Source organism: Strongyloides ratti (assembly GCF_001040885.1).
Source record: "Strongyloides ratti genome assembly S_ratti_ED321, chromosome : 2".
Lineage (NCBI taxonomy): Eukaryota > Metazoa > Nematoda > Chromadorea > Rhabditida > Strongyloididae > Strongyloides > Strongyloides ratti.
This window is the reverse complement of record NC_037308.1, coordinates 4,191,516-4,210,208: the sequence shown is the minus strand read 5'-3', so window position 1 is coordinate 4,210,208 and position 18,693 is coordinate 4,191,516. Positions and strand designations below refer to the sequence as shown.

General features: G+C 20.8%; 8 protein-coding genes across 8 annotated transcripts; 5 read left to right on the top strand and 3 right to left on the bottom strand.

The window, feature by feature from the left end:
• Positions 1 to 2,396: 2,396 nt before the first annotated feature.
• Positions 2,397 to 3,509, top strand: SRAE_2000135100 (S-adenosylmethionine decarboxylase proenzyme; the record flags this gene model as incomplete). The annotated part of the gene is made up of 1 exon (XM_024652293.1): positions 2,397 to 3,509. The coding sequence occupies one exon, from the start codon at positions 2,397 to 2,399 to the stop codon at positions 3,507 to 3,509; it is 1,113 nt and encodes a 370-aa protein (XP_024505884.1).
• A 520-nt stretch (positions 3,510 to 4,029) lies between these two features.
• SRAE_2000135000 (Hypothetical protein) lies at positions 4,030 to 4,480 on the bottom strand (the record flags this gene model as incomplete). The annotated part of the gene is made up of 2 exons (XM_024652292.1): positions 4,030 to 4,158; positions 4,226 to 4,480. 2 exons carry the CDS (start codon positions 4,478 to 4,480, stop codon positions 4,030 to 4,032), a joined length of 384 nt encoding a protein of 127 aa, XP_024505883.1.
• Positions 4,481 to 9,637: 5,157 nt separating this feature from the next.
• SRAE_2000134900 (MAP kinase-activated protein kinase 2) lies at positions 9,638 to 11,863 on the top strand (the record flags this gene model as incomplete). The annotated part of the gene is made up of 5 exons (XM_024652291.1): positions 9,638 to 10,102; positions 10,149 to 10,279; positions 10,403 to 10,551; positions 10,790 to 11,072; positions 11,332 to 11,863. 5 exons carry the CDS (start codon positions 9,638 to 9,640, stop codon positions 11,861 to 11,863), a joined length of 1,560 nt encoding a protein of 519 aa, XP_024505882.1.
• A 178-nt stretch (positions 11,864 to 12,041) lies between these two features.
• SRAE_2000134800 (Hypothetical protein) lies at positions 12,042 to 13,166 on the bottom strand (the record flags this gene model as incomplete). The annotated part of the gene is made up of 2 exons (XM_024652290.1): positions 12,042 to 12,913; positions 12,971 to 13,166. 2 exons carry the CDS (start codon positions 13,164 to 13,166, stop codon positions 12,042 to 12,044), a joined length of 1,068 nt encoding a protein of 355 aa, XP_024505881.1.
• A 1,539-nt stretch (positions 13,167 to 14,705) lies between these two features.
• Positions 14,706 to 15,600, bottom strand: SRAE_2000134700 (Hypothetical protein; the record flags this gene model as incomplete). The annotated part of the gene is made up of 3 exons (XM_024652289.1): positions 14,706 to 14,878; positions 14,956 to 15,438; positions 15,504 to 15,600. 3 exons carry the CDS (start codon positions 15,598 to 15,600, stop codon positions 14,706 to 14,708), a joined length of 753 nt encoding a protein of 250 aa, XP_024505880.1.
• A 202-nt stretch (positions 15,601 to 15,802) lies between these two features.
• SRAE_2000134600 (Protein of unknown function DUF2650 family-containing protein) lies at positions 15,803 to 16,268 on the top strand (the record flags this gene model as incomplete). Its single annotated transcript, XM_024652288.1, has 2 exons — positions 15,803 to 15,975; positions 16,049 to 16,268. The coding sequence occupies 2 exons, from the start codon at positions 15,803 to 15,805 to the stop codon at positions 16,266 to 16,268; spliced, it is 393 nt and encodes a 130-aa protein (XP_024505879.1).
• Positions 16,269 to 16,701: 433 nt separating this feature from the next.
• On the top strand, positions 16,702 to 17,535 carry SRAE_2000134500 (Collagen alpha-5(IV) chain; the record flags this gene model as incomplete). The annotated part of the gene is made up of 1 exon (XM_024652287.1): positions 16,702 to 17,535. One exon carries the CDS (start codon positions 16,702 to 16,704, stop codon positions 17,533 to 17,535), a length of 834 nt encoding a protein of 277 aa, XP_024505878.1.
• A 398-nt stretch (positions 17,536 to 17,933) lies between these two features.
• SRAE_2000134400 (Mitochondrial inner membrane protease subunit 1) lies at positions 17,934 to 18,419 on the top strand (the record flags this gene model as incomplete). Its single annotated transcript, XM_024652286.1, has 1 exon — positions 17,934 to 18,419. The coding sequence occupies one exon, from the start codon at positions 17,934 to 17,936 to the stop codon at positions 18,417 to 18,419; it is 486 nt and encodes a 161-aa protein (XP_024505877.1).
• Positions 18,420 to 18,693: the final 274 nt, after the last annotated feature.

Genomic DNA, 18,693 nt, shown 5'->3' with positions numbered 1-18,693 from the left:
AACCTTAATTTTTTTCTGATAATAGCTATTATCATATAGAATGTAGACATTTTTATCCATATCAAACAAGAAATATATTCATTTCTATAAGTTAAAAAATACCTAAAATATATTTTGTTATTATACATTTATTATATCTCTTATCCAGTTATTTTATTTTTATTTTTAACATATATTTATATATTTTCTTAATGCCGCTTTTAAAATATGTATTATTTTAAAATCTATACTAATATTTTATCATTTAAATATTTTAACATCTTTTTATCACCCTGTAGAAATTTAAAAAAAAAAAAGTATATTCTTTTTCTCCAATACATTATGAATTATTTTATTTTAAAGATAAAGCCATCTTTTCTTTTTTTTTTTAAATTTTCATTTATGGTATCAAGTGGAGAGAAATATAAAAATTTATAAATTCTACCAAATGTATATATGTATATATATACTTATTTTTCAGGACAATGTTATATGATTTAAACTTCTTTTGCTTTTCAGACGTTTTATTTTCACATAAATGTATATATTCCTTAAAAGATAAATTTTAAAATACTTCAAATTATAATGTTTTTATATTTTGGTGTTTTTTTTTTCTTTATTGTTTATCACTTTTCTTTTCATGTTATTTAAGTAACAATAAAAATTTTGTTATTTATTTTATAAAATAAATATAATAAAATAAATATAAAAATTAGTTTAGCTTAATAAAAATGATAAAATAATTTCCTTCATACTTTTCCTATAACTTTTTTAACTTTATTAAAAAAAAGTTTCCAATAATGACTCTATCAAGTATCAGAGTTTCAAAACTTAACTTATTTATTTTTCTACTACTTGACATCGTCATAGAAATGTGTTCTAAAAAAATTTCTTCAATAAATATACACAAATATCTAATGCTATATAAAATTTCTTAATAGATTACACTTCACAAAATTAATGATCGTTTCATTATCATTTATTTATAAAGAAAAAGAAGTTTTTTCATCTAATATAAATACAATATTTTTATCAGTATCTAAAATTCATATACTTTTTTTTTTTCTTTTAATCTATTACTATTTTTATTGTAACGTAATAAAGATTTGATACCAAACATATCTATTATAATAATATTATTAAAAAAAATAGTAATTTTGTTATACTGTATAAAAAAAATGTTTTTTAATTAGATAGTAATTTTAAAATATATATTCTTTTTTTTGTTTCCTAATCATTTTGTTTATTATAAAAGTTTTCAAAAGATGTAGGGTTTCTATTTCCTGCCATAATAATAATATATTTTCATCATTATCAATATATGTAATATTAAGTAAATAATTTATATATGTTTTTTTTTCTCTTATTTAAAGAGTTTTAAAATTAATCTGTTTATTCTTTTATTTAAAAATATTAATGTCTTAGTTTTTTTTTTTAATAAAACTTTACATTTTATATAATTAAATATATGTTAAAAATATGATATCTGTATGATAAATATTTTTTTTTCTCCTATCATATATATTAAAATTATACTTTTTAACTTTTCATATTAATTATTTTATTAATTTTGATTTTATGTAATCAAAATTATATTTAATACAAATTATCAATAATAACTCCTATCAATCTTTATTAAATAAATTGTAAATTTTTTTTTTCAAATTTTTATTACATCATTCTACAAAAATCACAACATTACTTCATCAAATAAACATGTATTCTTATTCTTACTCCTTTTTTTTGATAAAAATGCACTTTTAATTGTCATTGATATATATTATAATATATATATATATTTTCATTACCATAATCATATTAGTAAAATAAAACGTTAAGTTCTTTCCTGATTAGGCCATTTATAATCTTATATATACAAAACATTTCTTTTTTTATGCTATCTTCAAATTTTATCTGTGTTACGATAAGATACTTCTATTACCAATTCCTGTATTAATATAATATTATCATCCTTCATATTTTAATAAATATTATTTACATAATGGACAGTTCATATTTCTTATCTTTTTTTTATTCATCAATGTTATCTATTAATCTAAAACTTTCCATATATATGTACCAAAATTTTATATATATTTATTCATTTTTAGAATCAAGTTTTCTCGCGGTTGGGAACTGTTGTCACCTTCCTCGAGTACTTGTTAATTGTAGCCAAAGTAAGTTTTATCATGTTTTATTACATTATTATTTAATATTTTTTTTTTTAGATATCTTGTATGGGTGGAAAACCCCTCATTCTTGTACACCATCGCAGACCTCCTTAGCGGATCCGTAAATAACAAATTGTTACATCAAATTATTTACAAAACTCATCATAAGAAAAATATAATTTTCTATTTTCATATATTTTTTTCTAACATTAATTGAAAAAATAATTAATCATATTTTTATTAAAAATGCCTGAAAAAAATTGTGACACAGATTTTTATACATCATCTGATGAAATCTCATACTCAACTAATTCTGACTCATCCTCACCAATATCATTTAATCATCCATCAAAAGAGGACCAATCAATCATCCAATCACATGAACATTTTTTTGAGGGTGCAGAAAAACTTCTGGAAATATGGTTTGATAAAGATGAACAAAAATCAACATCTTTAAGAAATATTCCATATTCAGAGTTAGTAGAAATGCTAGAAATAGCTGAATGTCATATATTACATTATAAAAAAAATGAATTACTTGATTCATATGTTCTCTCTGAATCCTCAATGTTCATTTCACGTAATAGACTTATTTTAAAAACATGTGGAACAACTAAACTTCTTCATGCAATTCCAAGAATATTGGAACTTGCCAAAACATATGGTAGAATGACAAATGTTGTTAATGTTTATTATTCTAGAAAAAATTTTTTGAAACCTGAAATGCAAACATCAATTCATCAATCTTTTGATAGTGAAATTGAATTTTTGGAATCATATTTTAATGGAGGGCAAGCTTTTTGTTTGGGATCTCTTAAACATGATCGCTGGTATTTGTATCATTATTCAAAACCACATACACAACTTGAAATTCCAGATCATTCATTGGAAATTCTTATGACAGATTTACCAGCTGAAGTCATGAAGACTTTTACAAAGGAGGAGTCTGTTGATGGTAAGGATGCCACAATAAAATCAGGTATCGATAAAATTGTTCCATTCGGAACAACAATTCAAGATGAGTTATTTGAACCATGTGGATATTCAATGAACGGCTTAGTTCCTGGAACTGATGAATATGTTACAATTCATATAACTCCTGAATCAGATTTTTCATATGTTTCCTATGAAACAAACCAAACATCTGATGATTTATTTTCACAAACAATGAAAGTTATCAATTGTTTTAAACCAAAGAATTTTTTAATTAATATTTTTGCTAATGAGCATTGTATTGAGACTAGGAGCACTCAATTAAAATTTTGGAATCAAATTATACCTGGTTACAGAAGAGTTAACCTTCAATATGTTACCTTAGCTACAGATACTGTAGCTTATGCTCAGTTTGTTGAAATTTAATGATAATACAAACAATTTTTTTTTTCTTATTTCTCTGATAGAATATATTTTTTAACAGTTTTATTTTTATAATCAAAATACTAATATTATTATTTTATGATTGAAAAAATGACATACAAAATTAAAGAATAATATCTTTATTTTTTGCTTGATTAAATAGAAAATATATTACTAAACAACTTTTTTATATTTTATTAAAATAAATTACTATTTGTATTACTTTTTACAGTAATTTTTTTTTCTATAATAAGATATACTTTTTTTGTCTTAGATATCAAATAAATTTAGATTTTTTTTATTAATTAAACAAACATAAAATTTTTATAAGTTTAATCTTTTATTCATTGTAAAAGCAACAAAAAAAAAACATAATTTTATAGAATAATATATTAATAAAATTATAATAAAGCTTCATGAAATTAGAAAACAAACTTTAACATTAATGTAACTATAATAAATGACAAAAGAATAAATTTATTATTTTTTTTTAATAATTACCTCAAATAATGATATCATCGAATTAAATTATTCTTTTCATATTTTCATAATTAATATATTTTGGGTGGACCATTCTACGGATACCATCAGGAGAGACAATAGAAATACGAGATGTTTTTAATCCAAAAGCTTTGGAGAGACGACGAAGTTGCTAAAAATATAGTTGTTAAAAAAATTTTATTTATTACTTTTAAAAATCTTCATTATCAAAAACATACCCTTTGTTGTTTGGGAGATAATGTTGTCTCCTCATTATTATTTTTACTCTCTCCAGACAATTTTTCTAGTTCTCTCTTATTTTCAGTTAAAATATTATACCCATATGATGAGACATTTGAATCTCCACTTACAATGGTTGTTGTAGATGATGTTCCTTCAACACTATTAAGTATTATTTCATTTGTCTTTATTATTTTTTTATTATTATGATCTATATTATCATTTGTATTTACACTTATTTTTGTATCATTCATGCCATTTTTGTTACTTTTTTGTGTGCTTATATCTAAAAACAATTTTATATTATAAAGACAAAATTAAAAAAATTTGTAGCATGAATTAATTTGAAACATCATTTGACATTTTATTAAAAATTTTTTCATATTTTAATTAAATATATTTCATATATAAATCTTACATTTATTTATTAAAACCTTATTTTAAACTTTCTATTTCCCTTTATTTTCATTGTTTAATAACAATTATATAATAAAATATTACTGATACCCTATCTAATATATATTTTTTTTTTGTTAAAAAATTATTTGAAAATATAAACATTGTAATTTATATACATGTATTTTGTATACTTATATTTAATATTTAAAAATCAAATGATAAAATATCTGTAGTTACGTTCAATTTATCATTAAATATAAAATACAAGCTACATAAAATGTATAGTTTATGAATTATTTCTTTAATAAAATATATTTTTATTACTCATTTTGATAAATAATATTATAAACACCACATAACATGTAATAAATAGTCCAAAGTCTATTTTGACATAAGAATGTACTTTGAATGAAGTTATAAAGTTAGTAAATGTAATAAGAATTATAGTACATATTTTCTTATTATTGCCATTTAACTTTTTAAAAATATTATTAAAATTAAGGTCCTATGACTGAAAAAGATAATGAAGGAAGTAAAAACAAATTTGAAGATTAAAAATTTTTTTTTATATATAAGAGTTTGTTTTTTTTTTATATTGTTTTCAAAAAAAAAAAAAAAATCATATTTATCAGTTGATATAAACATGTGTATATATTTGAGGTATATTCACTAAAAATAACTTTATTATTAAATATTTTTTCTTGGTTAAAGATCATTATCATTTGGAAGAATAAGTTAAAGATTTTATATTAAATATTCTTGTTATAATATTTTGTACTACAACAGGTATACATATATATTTTTTTTATGAACTAGTAATGCTTCCTTTAAAACAAGTCTTTTTTTTTTATCTTGAAAAATTACTCCATTATTCTTTATTTCATGTAATACTTTCAAGAATCTATGTTGCATTACAAACTTTTTTTTTTGTTTATAAAGTAGAACTTTAATATAATATATTCTTTTGTTTGAGTAATACTTTTCTTAACTAATACCCCTTAACTGATTCTTTATACATATATAATGATTAATTTTTTTTTACCTTAAAGTTATTTCTTATTTTAACTTATACTTCAATATATATTTTTAGTTTTTATTTTGTTGTTTAAAAGGACATTATAATCATTTGATATATTTAACGAAGCTTTTTTTTTTTTTAATTTTATAATTTATCTACTTATCATTCCAAACAACAACATACTCTAACCTTTACCTGTTTATTTAATTATTCTGTTTTTTCATTCATGTTATATACTTGTTTTCAAAATAATGTTTAAATATATTATACAAAAAAAATAAAATAAAAAAAAAATAGGGGAAAACCATCTAAATATGTCGTTTATGTATAATTCTATTACATATAATTAAAGGTACATAAAAATTCTAACTAATATAATTATAAAAAAATAAATAAATAAATAAATTAATGCAGCGTGACAGATAACCTTTAAGCATGCAATTTAAGATATATTTTAATTAATAAAACTAACAATTTAAATAATATATAATTAATATATTAAAATGAATTCCTGAATTATACTTTAAGATATCTTAATATAATTAGCACGATTTATAATAATCTAATAGTTATTTATCTTATGATTTTATAATATCTCTCTCTATTTTATTTATATTATATTATCATTAAATAAATAAAATTGATGAATTTATATATGTATATATGTATAAGTTTACTAGTACTTCCTTTTTGTTATCTTTTTCTATCATTAATCACACTTTACTCTATCATTGATCATTATTAAAAAGTCCATTTCAAGTAAAATTTTATTTAAAAATTTTTTTTTTAAAATTGATTAAAATAATTATATTATTTTTAACTCAACTAAAGTTTTTTTTTTTTAAATATATAAAAAAGTAATAAAAATAACAATTGTTTACCAGGGCTACTTATAAAAATTTAAATAATATTCTTTAAAAACTACCCCAGACATATTTATATTTACTATATTCCCCAAACAGAATATAAAATATATATATAATTATTAATATTTTTATAAATATTCCACAACATCGATCGCCACCCATGTTATATTATAACATTACTAAATAATATTAAAGATAGTATATTTTAAATTTTATATATTATGTCCACTATATAGATTAAACAGAATGTATTTATTTAGACTAGCTATTATTATATACAGCACTATATAATTTTATTTCTTCATTGATTTCACAAAATTTATATATATATATTTTAATTCTAATAATTATTTAAGTTTATTCTTTATTTATATTTTATATTTAAAATTTTTAATATAACATTTAAATGATAATCTTTATTTATAAATTTTAAGTTTATATATATTTTTTCAAATTTTTATAATTTATTTTATAAATATTATACGATAAAAATTATAAAAATCTTTTTTTTTTCTTTTAAATAAAATTATACTTATCAATCAAAAATATTTTATCATTTAATCAATTCTTAAAAATTTATATATATTTAATCCCCTTGTTATATTATCATTTCTCATGATTTCTATAATTTTTAAAAAATATTTTAATAAGAATATATTAAATATTTTTTTACTTTCTTAATATAAGTAACCAGACTTAATAAAACAAATAAAATAAATATCATTATATAATCCATTATATTGTATATATATATTTTTTTTCTCATTCAATGGTACTTCCTAAATTTTTATTTTATATAAAGTATAATTAAATTCTACAAAGGCAATAATATACTTCCTACTAGTTACAATTAAATTATATATCTTTTCAGTAAATAAAATTTTGTTGTCTCTATGACCCTTCCTAAGAACCTGATTGATTTTTTTTTTAATTAACATTTTTAACTACAAATTTTTATAAATATATAAATTTTACTAACTATATTATTAATTTTAAAGTTTTTTTATATTAATTTTGTTTATATAAAAATAATAGTAATAAAATAAATAACTATAATGCATCTATTTAATAAAAAAAAATAATATTGTCATTTTTTAATAACAAATGATAAAAACAATATAATAAAAATTTTTTTTTTTTTACAAAACAAAAAATGATAATAGGAATAATTTATTTTTATTTTAATATAAAAAAAAAGAGTTATCTCTTTTTTTAAATTTCTGACAACAAATCTTATTAAAGTCACGTTGTTCAAAATAATATAGATATAAATATATATATTTATATATATAAAAACAATTTACAATAATTATTTGTGTTAAAGAAATATATATATATATTTATATAACAAAATCACGAAAAAAAAAAGATTGTTTCAATGAAATTTTAAACAAAAGATAAATAACACCATTAAAATTATTTTGGGGCAAGTTTTTGTAAATATATATTTATATCAACAACAATAATACTAAAATTTTTACAAAAATATTCAAAGGTTAATCGTTGATATACACATCACCTGTCTATGATATTTCATCGAAATAACTTTTTTTTTTTTTTCTTAATTATCTTTTTTAATTTTAATAAGAAAATTTGTATTACTGTAAAAATGATAAGATGGAAATAGATTTGATAGATTTGTTGACATGATCATTATCCTTTTCTAATATATTAAGTATAAAAATTTTTATTTAATACTCATAAGAAATGCCCTTTTGAATTATATATATATATATATAAATGTATTTATAGATATTGATAGATAGTAATTTATTTGAACCTTGATAATAAAATATCAAAGTTATATATAACATCTTTTTTTTATTTATTTAAATACTTTTAATATTACATCATAAAGATAATGTTTAATTATAGCTTATATAATTTTATCTTATTTATTTCTTATTAAGAATATTAATCATAAAAAAAAATCTATATAAATATATATCTTATAGAGATACATAATATTATATTTCCAAATCACAGATCATTATATGTTTCTATCTCTATTTTATTCTTTTATTATATTAAATATAAATCGTATATATTTATATATATAATTATTTTAAGAGACAAAATAAATTATGTATATTTTTTTTTTATTTTAAATTTTATCAATCATGTGTAATAAGATTTTTTATATATTATTGTAAAGTAGCAAATATCATATATTTTATCACTCCAAAATTTTCCTTTTCTTAATTATATAATTATAAAAAATAAAAAAAACCCCCACCCTTTTGATAAGTTTTAAAAACTTCTTTTTTTTTTTAACTAAAACGTCAGAGACAATCTACATATTTAAATAAGATTGATGAAAGTGTATAATTCAAATTATACTAATCATCAGATCATGTTAACTGGGGAATACTTCTTACACGTGGGCTTTTATTGTTAATCTATCTTTTGAAGTGTACCTATCTTTACTTGTATTCATATAAGTATATCAAAAGTTTATTTTTTTTTTTAATTATTTCAATGATATAACCCTATTAACGTATAATTTAATTTTTTCTTGATTAGTATATAAGAATTAAATATATTATCTTTTGGTAGAAAAAAAAAGTTATACATTTCTTATCATTTTATTTTATACCAATTCACATTAGCATATCTTTTTTAATGACAAAGAACCGTTAGACAAAAAGGAAAAATTTATAATATTTAAATGTAAATGCTTAATAGAATTATTAAAGTATTTATATGTTATTTCTTACATAAAAACTTTATTAATAATTATTAGATTTTTTTTTTCAGATTTTGTCTCATATTTATTTTTTCTAATATTTTAATCTATATTTTAATATTAAAATATAAATATTTCAAAAAAATATATATATATTCTATATTAATTTTGTCAAAAAAAAAGAAAGAATAACTCGATACCGGTATTTTTTGTCATTTAAATATAATCTATCCTAATTATTTTTTTTTGTCATCTTATTAGATAACCTTCTATTAAGGATTTTTTTAACGAAATAAAAATATATTAATTATAATCCATAAATTTTCTGTTACACTGGATTCCATTAAATTAAATTGCCTACGCTTGATACATTGTTATCGTGCCTCCAGACCTCCTATTTAAAATATAGTTAGATAAAAAAGTATTTGAAAAAAAAAGAAAGATGTCTTCTTTTACATTTGAAGAAATTTGTGAAGACAAACCGGCTCCTGAATCAGAGATTGGTAGTTGTGGATCAAGTGAAATATCTATCAAATCAACAACATCCTCCATCAAAAATCCTTTCTTTGAAAATATACCAATAAATATTAAGGAGGATTCTTTTCAGATTGATGAACAATTATCATTAGATAGAGCTGAATCACCAACAACAATTCAAAAAAATTTGTGCCTTAATGCTACATCAAATCTTCATGATCCCCATCCATCATCTGATGAGGAGGAGGAAGAAAATAGTCAGAGTGGTAGAAAAATTTCTATCAAAAATTGTACCTCAAATAATCAGTTATGTTTATGTGCTACCCCTGATAATGGAATATGGATTAAAGGAATGAATCCACAAAATTTTAATCTTAATTATCCTTTTCATACTCATAATATTTTGGATGATTATAAAATTTCTGATGAGGTAAGTTTTTTTTTTTCCTTTTTTTTTCTTACTATTAATTTTTTAGATTATTGGAATAGGTGAATCAGGAAAAGTAATGGCATGTTATAGAAAGACAGATGATAAAAAATTTGCTCTTAAAGTTTTAAGAGAATCACCTAAAGCTAAAAGAGAAGTTGGTATTCATTACCTTGTACAGTAAGTCTCTTTTAATCTACATTATCACAAAAAAAGAAAGAAATCCCTTTTTTTCACTTTTTTTTTTTCTCTTATTGTTATAATTTATCATGATTACATTATCTTTCTATTTTTATCATTTAGTCAACATGAAAATATTGTCTCAATAATTGACATCTATGAAAATACCTTTCATGATGTTAAATGTATCTTATTGGTGGTTGAATTTATGGAAGGTGGAGATTTATTAACTAAATTTGAAAATCAAGGATCTGTACCGTATACAGAGAAACGTAAGTAATTTTTTTTTCTTAATATAATTATATTCCCCACGAACCTATCAACATATTATAATAAATTTTTTTTTTTTTTAAATATTCTTGTGACGTAATATTATATTAGAAATTAATTATATTATATATATATATTTATATATATTAAATATACGTCTACCTATGTTTATTTTGTCATAAATTATATTAAAAATGATAATTAATTTTAATTAACCATTACCTATTTTTTTTTTTTTAGAAGTTGGTGAGATTGCCTATCAAATAGGAAAAGCAGTTAAATATCTACATTCTTTATCAATAGCTCATCGTGATTTAAAACTTGAAAATATATTATGTAACTCAACAGGCTCTGACTGTATCTACAAATTAGCAGATTTTGGTTTTGCTAAATTACAAGAAAAAAATAAGATGCTTAATTCACCTTGTTGTACTTTTTATTATGCTCCACCGGAAATATTGGCTAAAGAACAATATAATTTCATGTGTGATATGTGGAGTATTGGTGTTGCCTTGTATATTTTGTAAGTTAATTTTTTTTTTATTATTAAACGTGACAATAATTACTGGTATTTTTTTTATCTATATAATCATAATACAATATCATTTGATTTTTATGCATGATAAATAATATAAGAAATATATTATTTTTTAGATAAAAATATTTTAATGACAACTTGTAAAAATTATTTACAGACAACATTTTAATATCACATTGTTTAATTATATAGATAATTTTTGATTTTTTAAAAAAAAAAAATAAAATAACAATATTTTTTATAGATTATGTGGGTACCCTCCATTTTATTCTATGAAGGGTCTTCCAATATCACCAGGAATGAAATCAAGAATAGCTGCAGGATGTTATGCATTCCCACCAGCTGAATGGGATTGTGTCTCAGAGTCAACTAAAAATGTTATTAGAAATCTTCTTAAAACTGATCCTGCTGTTAGAACAACAATAGGTAACTTTATGAAAACACCACTTGTTACAGGAGCTATATCTCCATTATTGGAGGAACCATCTACTAAGAAAGAACCAAAAGTTATTCAAGCAACATCAGTCTCATCAAAAGGTATAATTAATAAAGATAATTATGAAATTTCATTTAAAAAGTTTGATCAAATAACTGCTAATAGGGAAAGAACTTTTGGATCTGGAAAGTTAACTTCAATTCAAGAAGAAGTTGGTAGAGCATTAAGTAGTATGAGATTAGGTAATGATTCATGTTATATTAAAACATTAAAAAGTTCTCAAAATGGTTTGTTATCAAGAAGACAACAATCAATGATGATTGAAAGGAAAGTAGTTTAAAATAATTTTATTATAATTTTAACATTTTGGTTAAAATTTTTTTAAATGCACTTATCAGTGATTAAAATAAAATCTTTAGTTTTATTTTTTTTTTTTTAAATTAAATGTTCTTTGATTTATATAAATACTTTGATAAAAAAAAATAAGTAGATTTTTTTTTTAAATTTTTACTTTTTTTTTAAAAAAACTTACTTGTAAGGCATGAATAACCTTGAAGTGACATTTTATCATCAATTTTTGATAAATATACAACTTCTAAAAATGGTATCATTTTGGTGGATGATCCTAAAGACATATTCTTAACATTCATTCCACTACAATTAAGTATATTACATTTATCTAAAGCTACAACTAATGATGGTTCTTGACTTTTTGATATAACAACACCATTACAAATAGTATTAATTTGATTTTTGAAAGTAAAATTTGATTCTACATTCATGTCTGATGCCTTAGTTATAGGATAAGATTTGTAACCATAATATAATGTTTGTAATGGTACTTCACTTTCTTTTGTATGTGATTCATGTTTAATTTTATAAATTTCATTTCCTGAATCATATGGTATTGGAGAGATAGTTGATGGTTCAAGTATAGTATTACCAGAATTAACTTTAGCTTTATTTTCATAAAATGTATTGTATGTTTCTTTTGAGTGATTATTACGATTTTCAACTGTTATTGCAAATCCTGTATTGACATTTGTTGAGAGGTCTGCTGTAGGATAATTCATGGCAGAATCTTGAGGTGATAATGTTGTCTCAACTTTAAAAGAACTTGTTACATCATTTTCTGTTCCGCTATAAGTTGTTGATGATGATATAATTTCTTGAGCATGCCTATAAGCATCTTCATTGTTTATCTTTTTAATGGAATTTGCCAAAATTCTATCAGCTTCAAAGTATTCAGAAGTATTACTTTTTGGAATATTATAAGATAAAGTTGTTAAATAGTTATCCATTCCAGGAAAGTTATACTCAATTATTGGTTCTTGATTTATATTATTATTATATTCATATTGTGGTGGTGGTGGTAAAGTATTAGATGTTTCTTAAAAAAAAAAATAATTTTAATAATAAAAAAATAAATATTAAAAAAGTTTTATACCTATTAATGTTGGATATGAGTATTGTTGAGGTGCCGATGGTGATTGATCATAATTATAATAGTATGTTTTTGATAAACATTCACCACATTGAGGTGATGATTGGCAATTACAATTTGACATACCAAATGGTATACATCCATTTACATTACTTATTATAGGAAGTATTAATAATAATATAACAATAACTTTATACATATTTGTGATAATAATATTAACAATAATAAGTCATATAATATATAAGAATTTTTGTTGAAATATTTTATCCTAAAATAAGAAAGGATGTGTCCTTTTTTCTAATTCCTCAAATCCTCAATTTTTAAATTCTTATACTCCACCTCTTTTCAAGATTCATGTTACCATATAAAAAGTTTTGTTTCATATATATTCCAATATTATTTTTATGAATAGGTAACAAATGTATTAAATATATTTTATTTAATTAAAATATATCTTTTTTAATCATCTTTATGAGGTAAAAGAAAGATATATTTTATTTATCACATTAAAAGCAATCATTATATCTCCATTTAAACTAATAATTTATATATATATTCAAGTATTTAATAATGAGTTGAAAATAAATATATACCTTAACAGAAAAATGGGGACATATTTTTGATTAGAAAATTAAATGATTTCCTCTCATTAAATCATCAGTTACATTAATTTGACTTAATCACATTCTCATAAATAAATAAGAAAATCATTACTTTTTTTTTTCATTCATAAATATTTTATATTTATATGTGACATTTAAACTTATTCCATAACATGTTTCGGTTCATTAATTAGGAAGTATCTTTAAACAATAACAATATATTCATATCATATTAAAAAGATATATAAGGAACTTTTTATACTCATTGTATATTATTATACAAAGAATAAAAAGTAAGGAGGCATGAAATATTTTATTGCGTTATATCATACTTTTATAAGAAGTTTCAAATTTCAACACATCAATTACTTAACTACCATATAGATATATACATCAAATTACATTTTATAAATTGAAATATATCAAATATATATTTGTAGTCTTCATTTATCTCACCCTATAAAATAATGAAAATCAATGAAGGGTGTTAAATCATTTAGAAAAATCATTAATTCCAAATACATTTAAAAAGGTGTGTAATGACTAATAATGTCAGTGGGTCAGTGAAAATCAAAATATTACCAAACATTTTTAAATATTTATTTTAAATATTAAATAATTATTATATCTTAAAGTTATTATTTTTAATACTTTGTTTTTATAAAAGGAAAGTGAAATCATAAAGATAATGATTACATGATTATATTATCAAATAGTTTATTGTTGAAAAAAATATTATTCAAAGCACATCTGAGATAATATATCTCTAATTTTTTTAAATAATAATAATAAAAAATATATTATAAACAATATTAATTAAAATGGTTTTTAATTTTCTAAAATCATTGAAATACTTTTTATGATTTATTTTTAAAGATTTTGTTATCTTAAAATTGTATTGAAAAATGATTGTTTATTTTTCACAAATTGTTTAAACTTACATCACAATTTCTTCTAAAAAGTTATATATCAAAGAATGTTTTTAAAAAAAAGAATCAAAGACAGTATTAGTTATTAAAAAAAAATGAATGAATTCATCTTATAGATAAAAATTTGAGAAACATTAAAATATTTTTGTAGTAAAAATTTGTGTAAAATAATAAATATATTCTTGTTTTTTTTTAATAAAATAATATTTATACTGATATTGTTCTAACTTTCTTCTGATTTCCAAAATATTGTTCCTGATTAAACGATGAAAGGTGCCCCGATGATTCAATAAGTGATCTCTTGGACATTAGATATGTTGATGAATTGATAGAAGTTTTCGGTCGATTGTTATTACTAATCAAAACAATATCATTTCTTCCTATAAAATATATGTTAAAAAGTATTAATCAAAACAGTTGATATTAAAGAAAAAAAATAAAATAAAATACAACTCACTAGTATCATTATCTTTCCTGAAAACACAACAATTAAGGATGACGTAATAAATTGTAACTAATAAATAGACAAAGATAATAATGTAAACGAATTGATGTAAGAAGACTTCCATACACTCATCACCACTAATATCAATATCAGTTGTTCCTTTTCTAAATTTAGCATAATTTTTTTTGGCATCAAATGCAGTAAATATAGTTAAGGAAAAAGCACCGAGAAATGATAAATTTGATACTATATATATTGATATTTTTATAAGAAAAGAAAAATGACATGATATTGGAATCATTATAATTAATAGAAGAGATATATATTCTATTGAATGGTATGCTTTATCAAAAAATATCCACGAATCTGGAATATAATTTATTACTTTTCCTTCATGTTCTTTTATTTCATATCTTTGTCCATTAATTTTTAATAAATTTCCCATTTGTTCTATATTTGTTGTATTAAAAGCTCTTTCAAGTACATGTATAAATCCTAAATTATTCAAAAAAAAAAAAATTAAAAAGTTTTTTATTAAAAATTTTATATTAAAAACTTACTATAGGTACCATAATAAAAACATAATAATGCTATCATAAAAGTTAATAAATAAAGTGGTAAAGTAAGCAATATCTTTTGACATCTTTCACTGACCATAATTTAAATATATTAAAACCAATATGAATTTATAGTAAGATAATTTATATTAATCAAAAATAACTATTAAAAATATTTAAATAAATATATAAGAAAAATGTTAAATAAAATAAATATTCTTTTAAGCTATCAAGAACCATCCTCTCTATAAATATATATCATATATATATAAATATACATGTATATATATATCCTACACGTGATGATTTGTAAAAATATATTTTTTTTATTTCTAATTATCAATTGTCTTATCATCACTTCATTGACTAAAGGTCAACATCTACCATCACAACAACAACCAATAAATATTAAATTTGACTTTTTTTATACATTCAAAAATTCAACACTTTACAAATTTGAACCATATAATTTAAGGTAATTTATTATTAATATTTCTTTTCTTTTTTTTTTTTTAAAAAAAAAACTTTTTTTATATTTATAATTTAAGATTAGGAAAATTTCATTGTAATTCAAGTAATGATACTTATAAATGTAGTGGAAAACCATCAATTATGACATATTCAGATTGTTGTAGTTATGATAAATCAAATTGTTGTATTGTACCACAAGATTGGATTCTTATGATAATAATAACATTTTTTCTTGGAATTATTATTTGCCTTATTCATTCAGTTATTGAAAGAATTACATATTTAACAATACCATAATTTAAATATGTAAGATATTAATTAATTTTATTTACAATTATTTAAAAAATTTTTTAATACAAAATAGTATTACAGTTAAAAATTAATATATCTTAATAAAAATTGTATAACCAAATACCTTTTAATATAATCTTTTTTAATTAAAATAAATAAGAAAAATAAAATAAAGCATTTTATTAAAAAAAAAAATAGAACACATACATTTTTGTGTTCTAATTAAAAAAAAACCTTTTTATATTTTATCATTCTATTTACTTATTTGTTATTAAATATATTTTTTTTTACCTATACTTTTTTTATTAAATTGTTTCGTTTTAAATATTAAAAATAATAAATATATACTATGAAAGATAGTTTAGAAAAAAGTTATTTAATATTAATAATCATTTCCACTTTTATATCACTTTTATCATGGACAATTATTTTTACTGTTATGCCATTATTTATTTATACATTAGAGGAACGTTTTAATTATTTATCAAAAGATATTCGTTATTGTGAGGAAAGTCTTCATATTGGATTAAGTTTAATACAAAATATTAAATTAGAATCAGTTAATTATACTAAATCAAGATTTAATAGAGTTAAAAAAAGTTTTGAATTTACAATTGAACCAGAGTATATGGAGGAAAATTTTAATTGTCCTTGTACAGGAATTGGTCAAAAAGGAATTAAAGGAAAAAATGGAAGAAAAGGTTTAAAAGGTGTTCCTGGAAAAAATGGTAAACCAGGTATTCCAGCACGTGTACCATGCCATTATTTTATTGATATTAAAAAAGCATGTTCTGAACCATGTCCTACAGGAAAACAAGGAAATATTGGTGAAAATGGAGAAATGGGAGATAAAGGATTACCGGGACCACCAGGAAATAAAGGTAAAAATGGTATACCTGGAAAAAAAGGTGACAAAGGATTACCAGGTCCTAGAGGTATACCAGGATTAGAAGGAGATGAAGGTTTACCTGGATCTGATGCACAAGAAACACCATTTATTCCAGGACCACCAGGACCTGAAGGTGATCCAGGTATTCCTGGAGAAATTGGACCACGTGGAATGCCAGGTAATGAAGGTCCTCAAGGACCACCAGGTCCTAAAGGTCCCACTGGTGAGAATGGTAAAAGTGGTAAACCTGGTATGGGTGGTTTCAAAGGATTGATAGGAGATCCAGGAAAAGAAGGTGAAAAAGGTGTTTGTCCAACATATTGTGCCAAAGATGGTGGTGTATTTTTTGTCCAACCACCAGAATGGTTTTTCCAAAAACAATAGATTTTTTTATAAATATAATATATAATTCATTTTTTTTATATAATTTTAATTTATATATCATACAAATTTTGTTCTCAAGATATTTGATTTATCTGCTACTCATATATTTTTGCTAACTACTTAATAAATGAAGAAATAATTTGCATGTAATTTTATTTTTTACTCAAATTTTATTATTATAATTAAAAAAATAAATATGCTAGAATATTATTTTATTTTCAATAGTGTACTCTTTTTACCAAAATTATATTATAATATTATAACGTAGACAAATATTTACCCCATATTCACGATTTTTTCAGCCACGTAGTTATTAATTTATTTTTTTTAATAATTTTATTTATCATTATTATAGTTCATTTAAAATTTGATTGTACAAAACAATAGTTTCTTTAATAATGTCAAAACGAAAAAAATTTTTTTCTGAACTATTTTCAATCAAATCTCTTGGGAGGGTATGTTTTTTTTACTTGACTACTTCAGCAATCACACGTCATATTGGAGAAATTATAATATGTAAAGGTTCATCTATGGAACCAACCATTTCTTCTGGTGATATTGTTATAGGTGAAAGGTTAACACTAAAATATGGTAAATTAAGAACTAATGATATAGTTGCTTTGATTGCTCCAAATGATTCAAAGTCACTTCTTTGTAAAAGAATCACTCATAAAGAATTTGAAAAAGTTGAAAACTGCCCATTTGTATATAAAAATATTTTACCTAAAGGATTTTTTTTTGTTCAAGGAGATAATAGAGCAGTCAGTTCTGATTCCCGACATTTTGGACCAGTACCTGAAGGTCTTATTGACGTAAAATTAGCTTTAAGAATTTGGCCATTAAATAAAATTGGATGGTTATCAGATCGTTGGTTCTGGGAATGAAGTAGAAATTTTTGTTTTGTTAAATATATAGTTTGCAATAATAGCCTAGTAATTTAGTTTTTTTTTTTGTTTATAATTTAACTGTATATAATTTATTGTCAATGGACTATTAAGTTTCATTGTTTAAAAAAAAATTTTATTTCATAGAATATTTATTTCTTATCTGATACTAATCGTTTAATATCGATGTTAAATATCTTTCTTAAAATATATACTAAACAATATCTTAAAATTATCTTACAACAATCAACTTTAATAATATATATAGGCATAT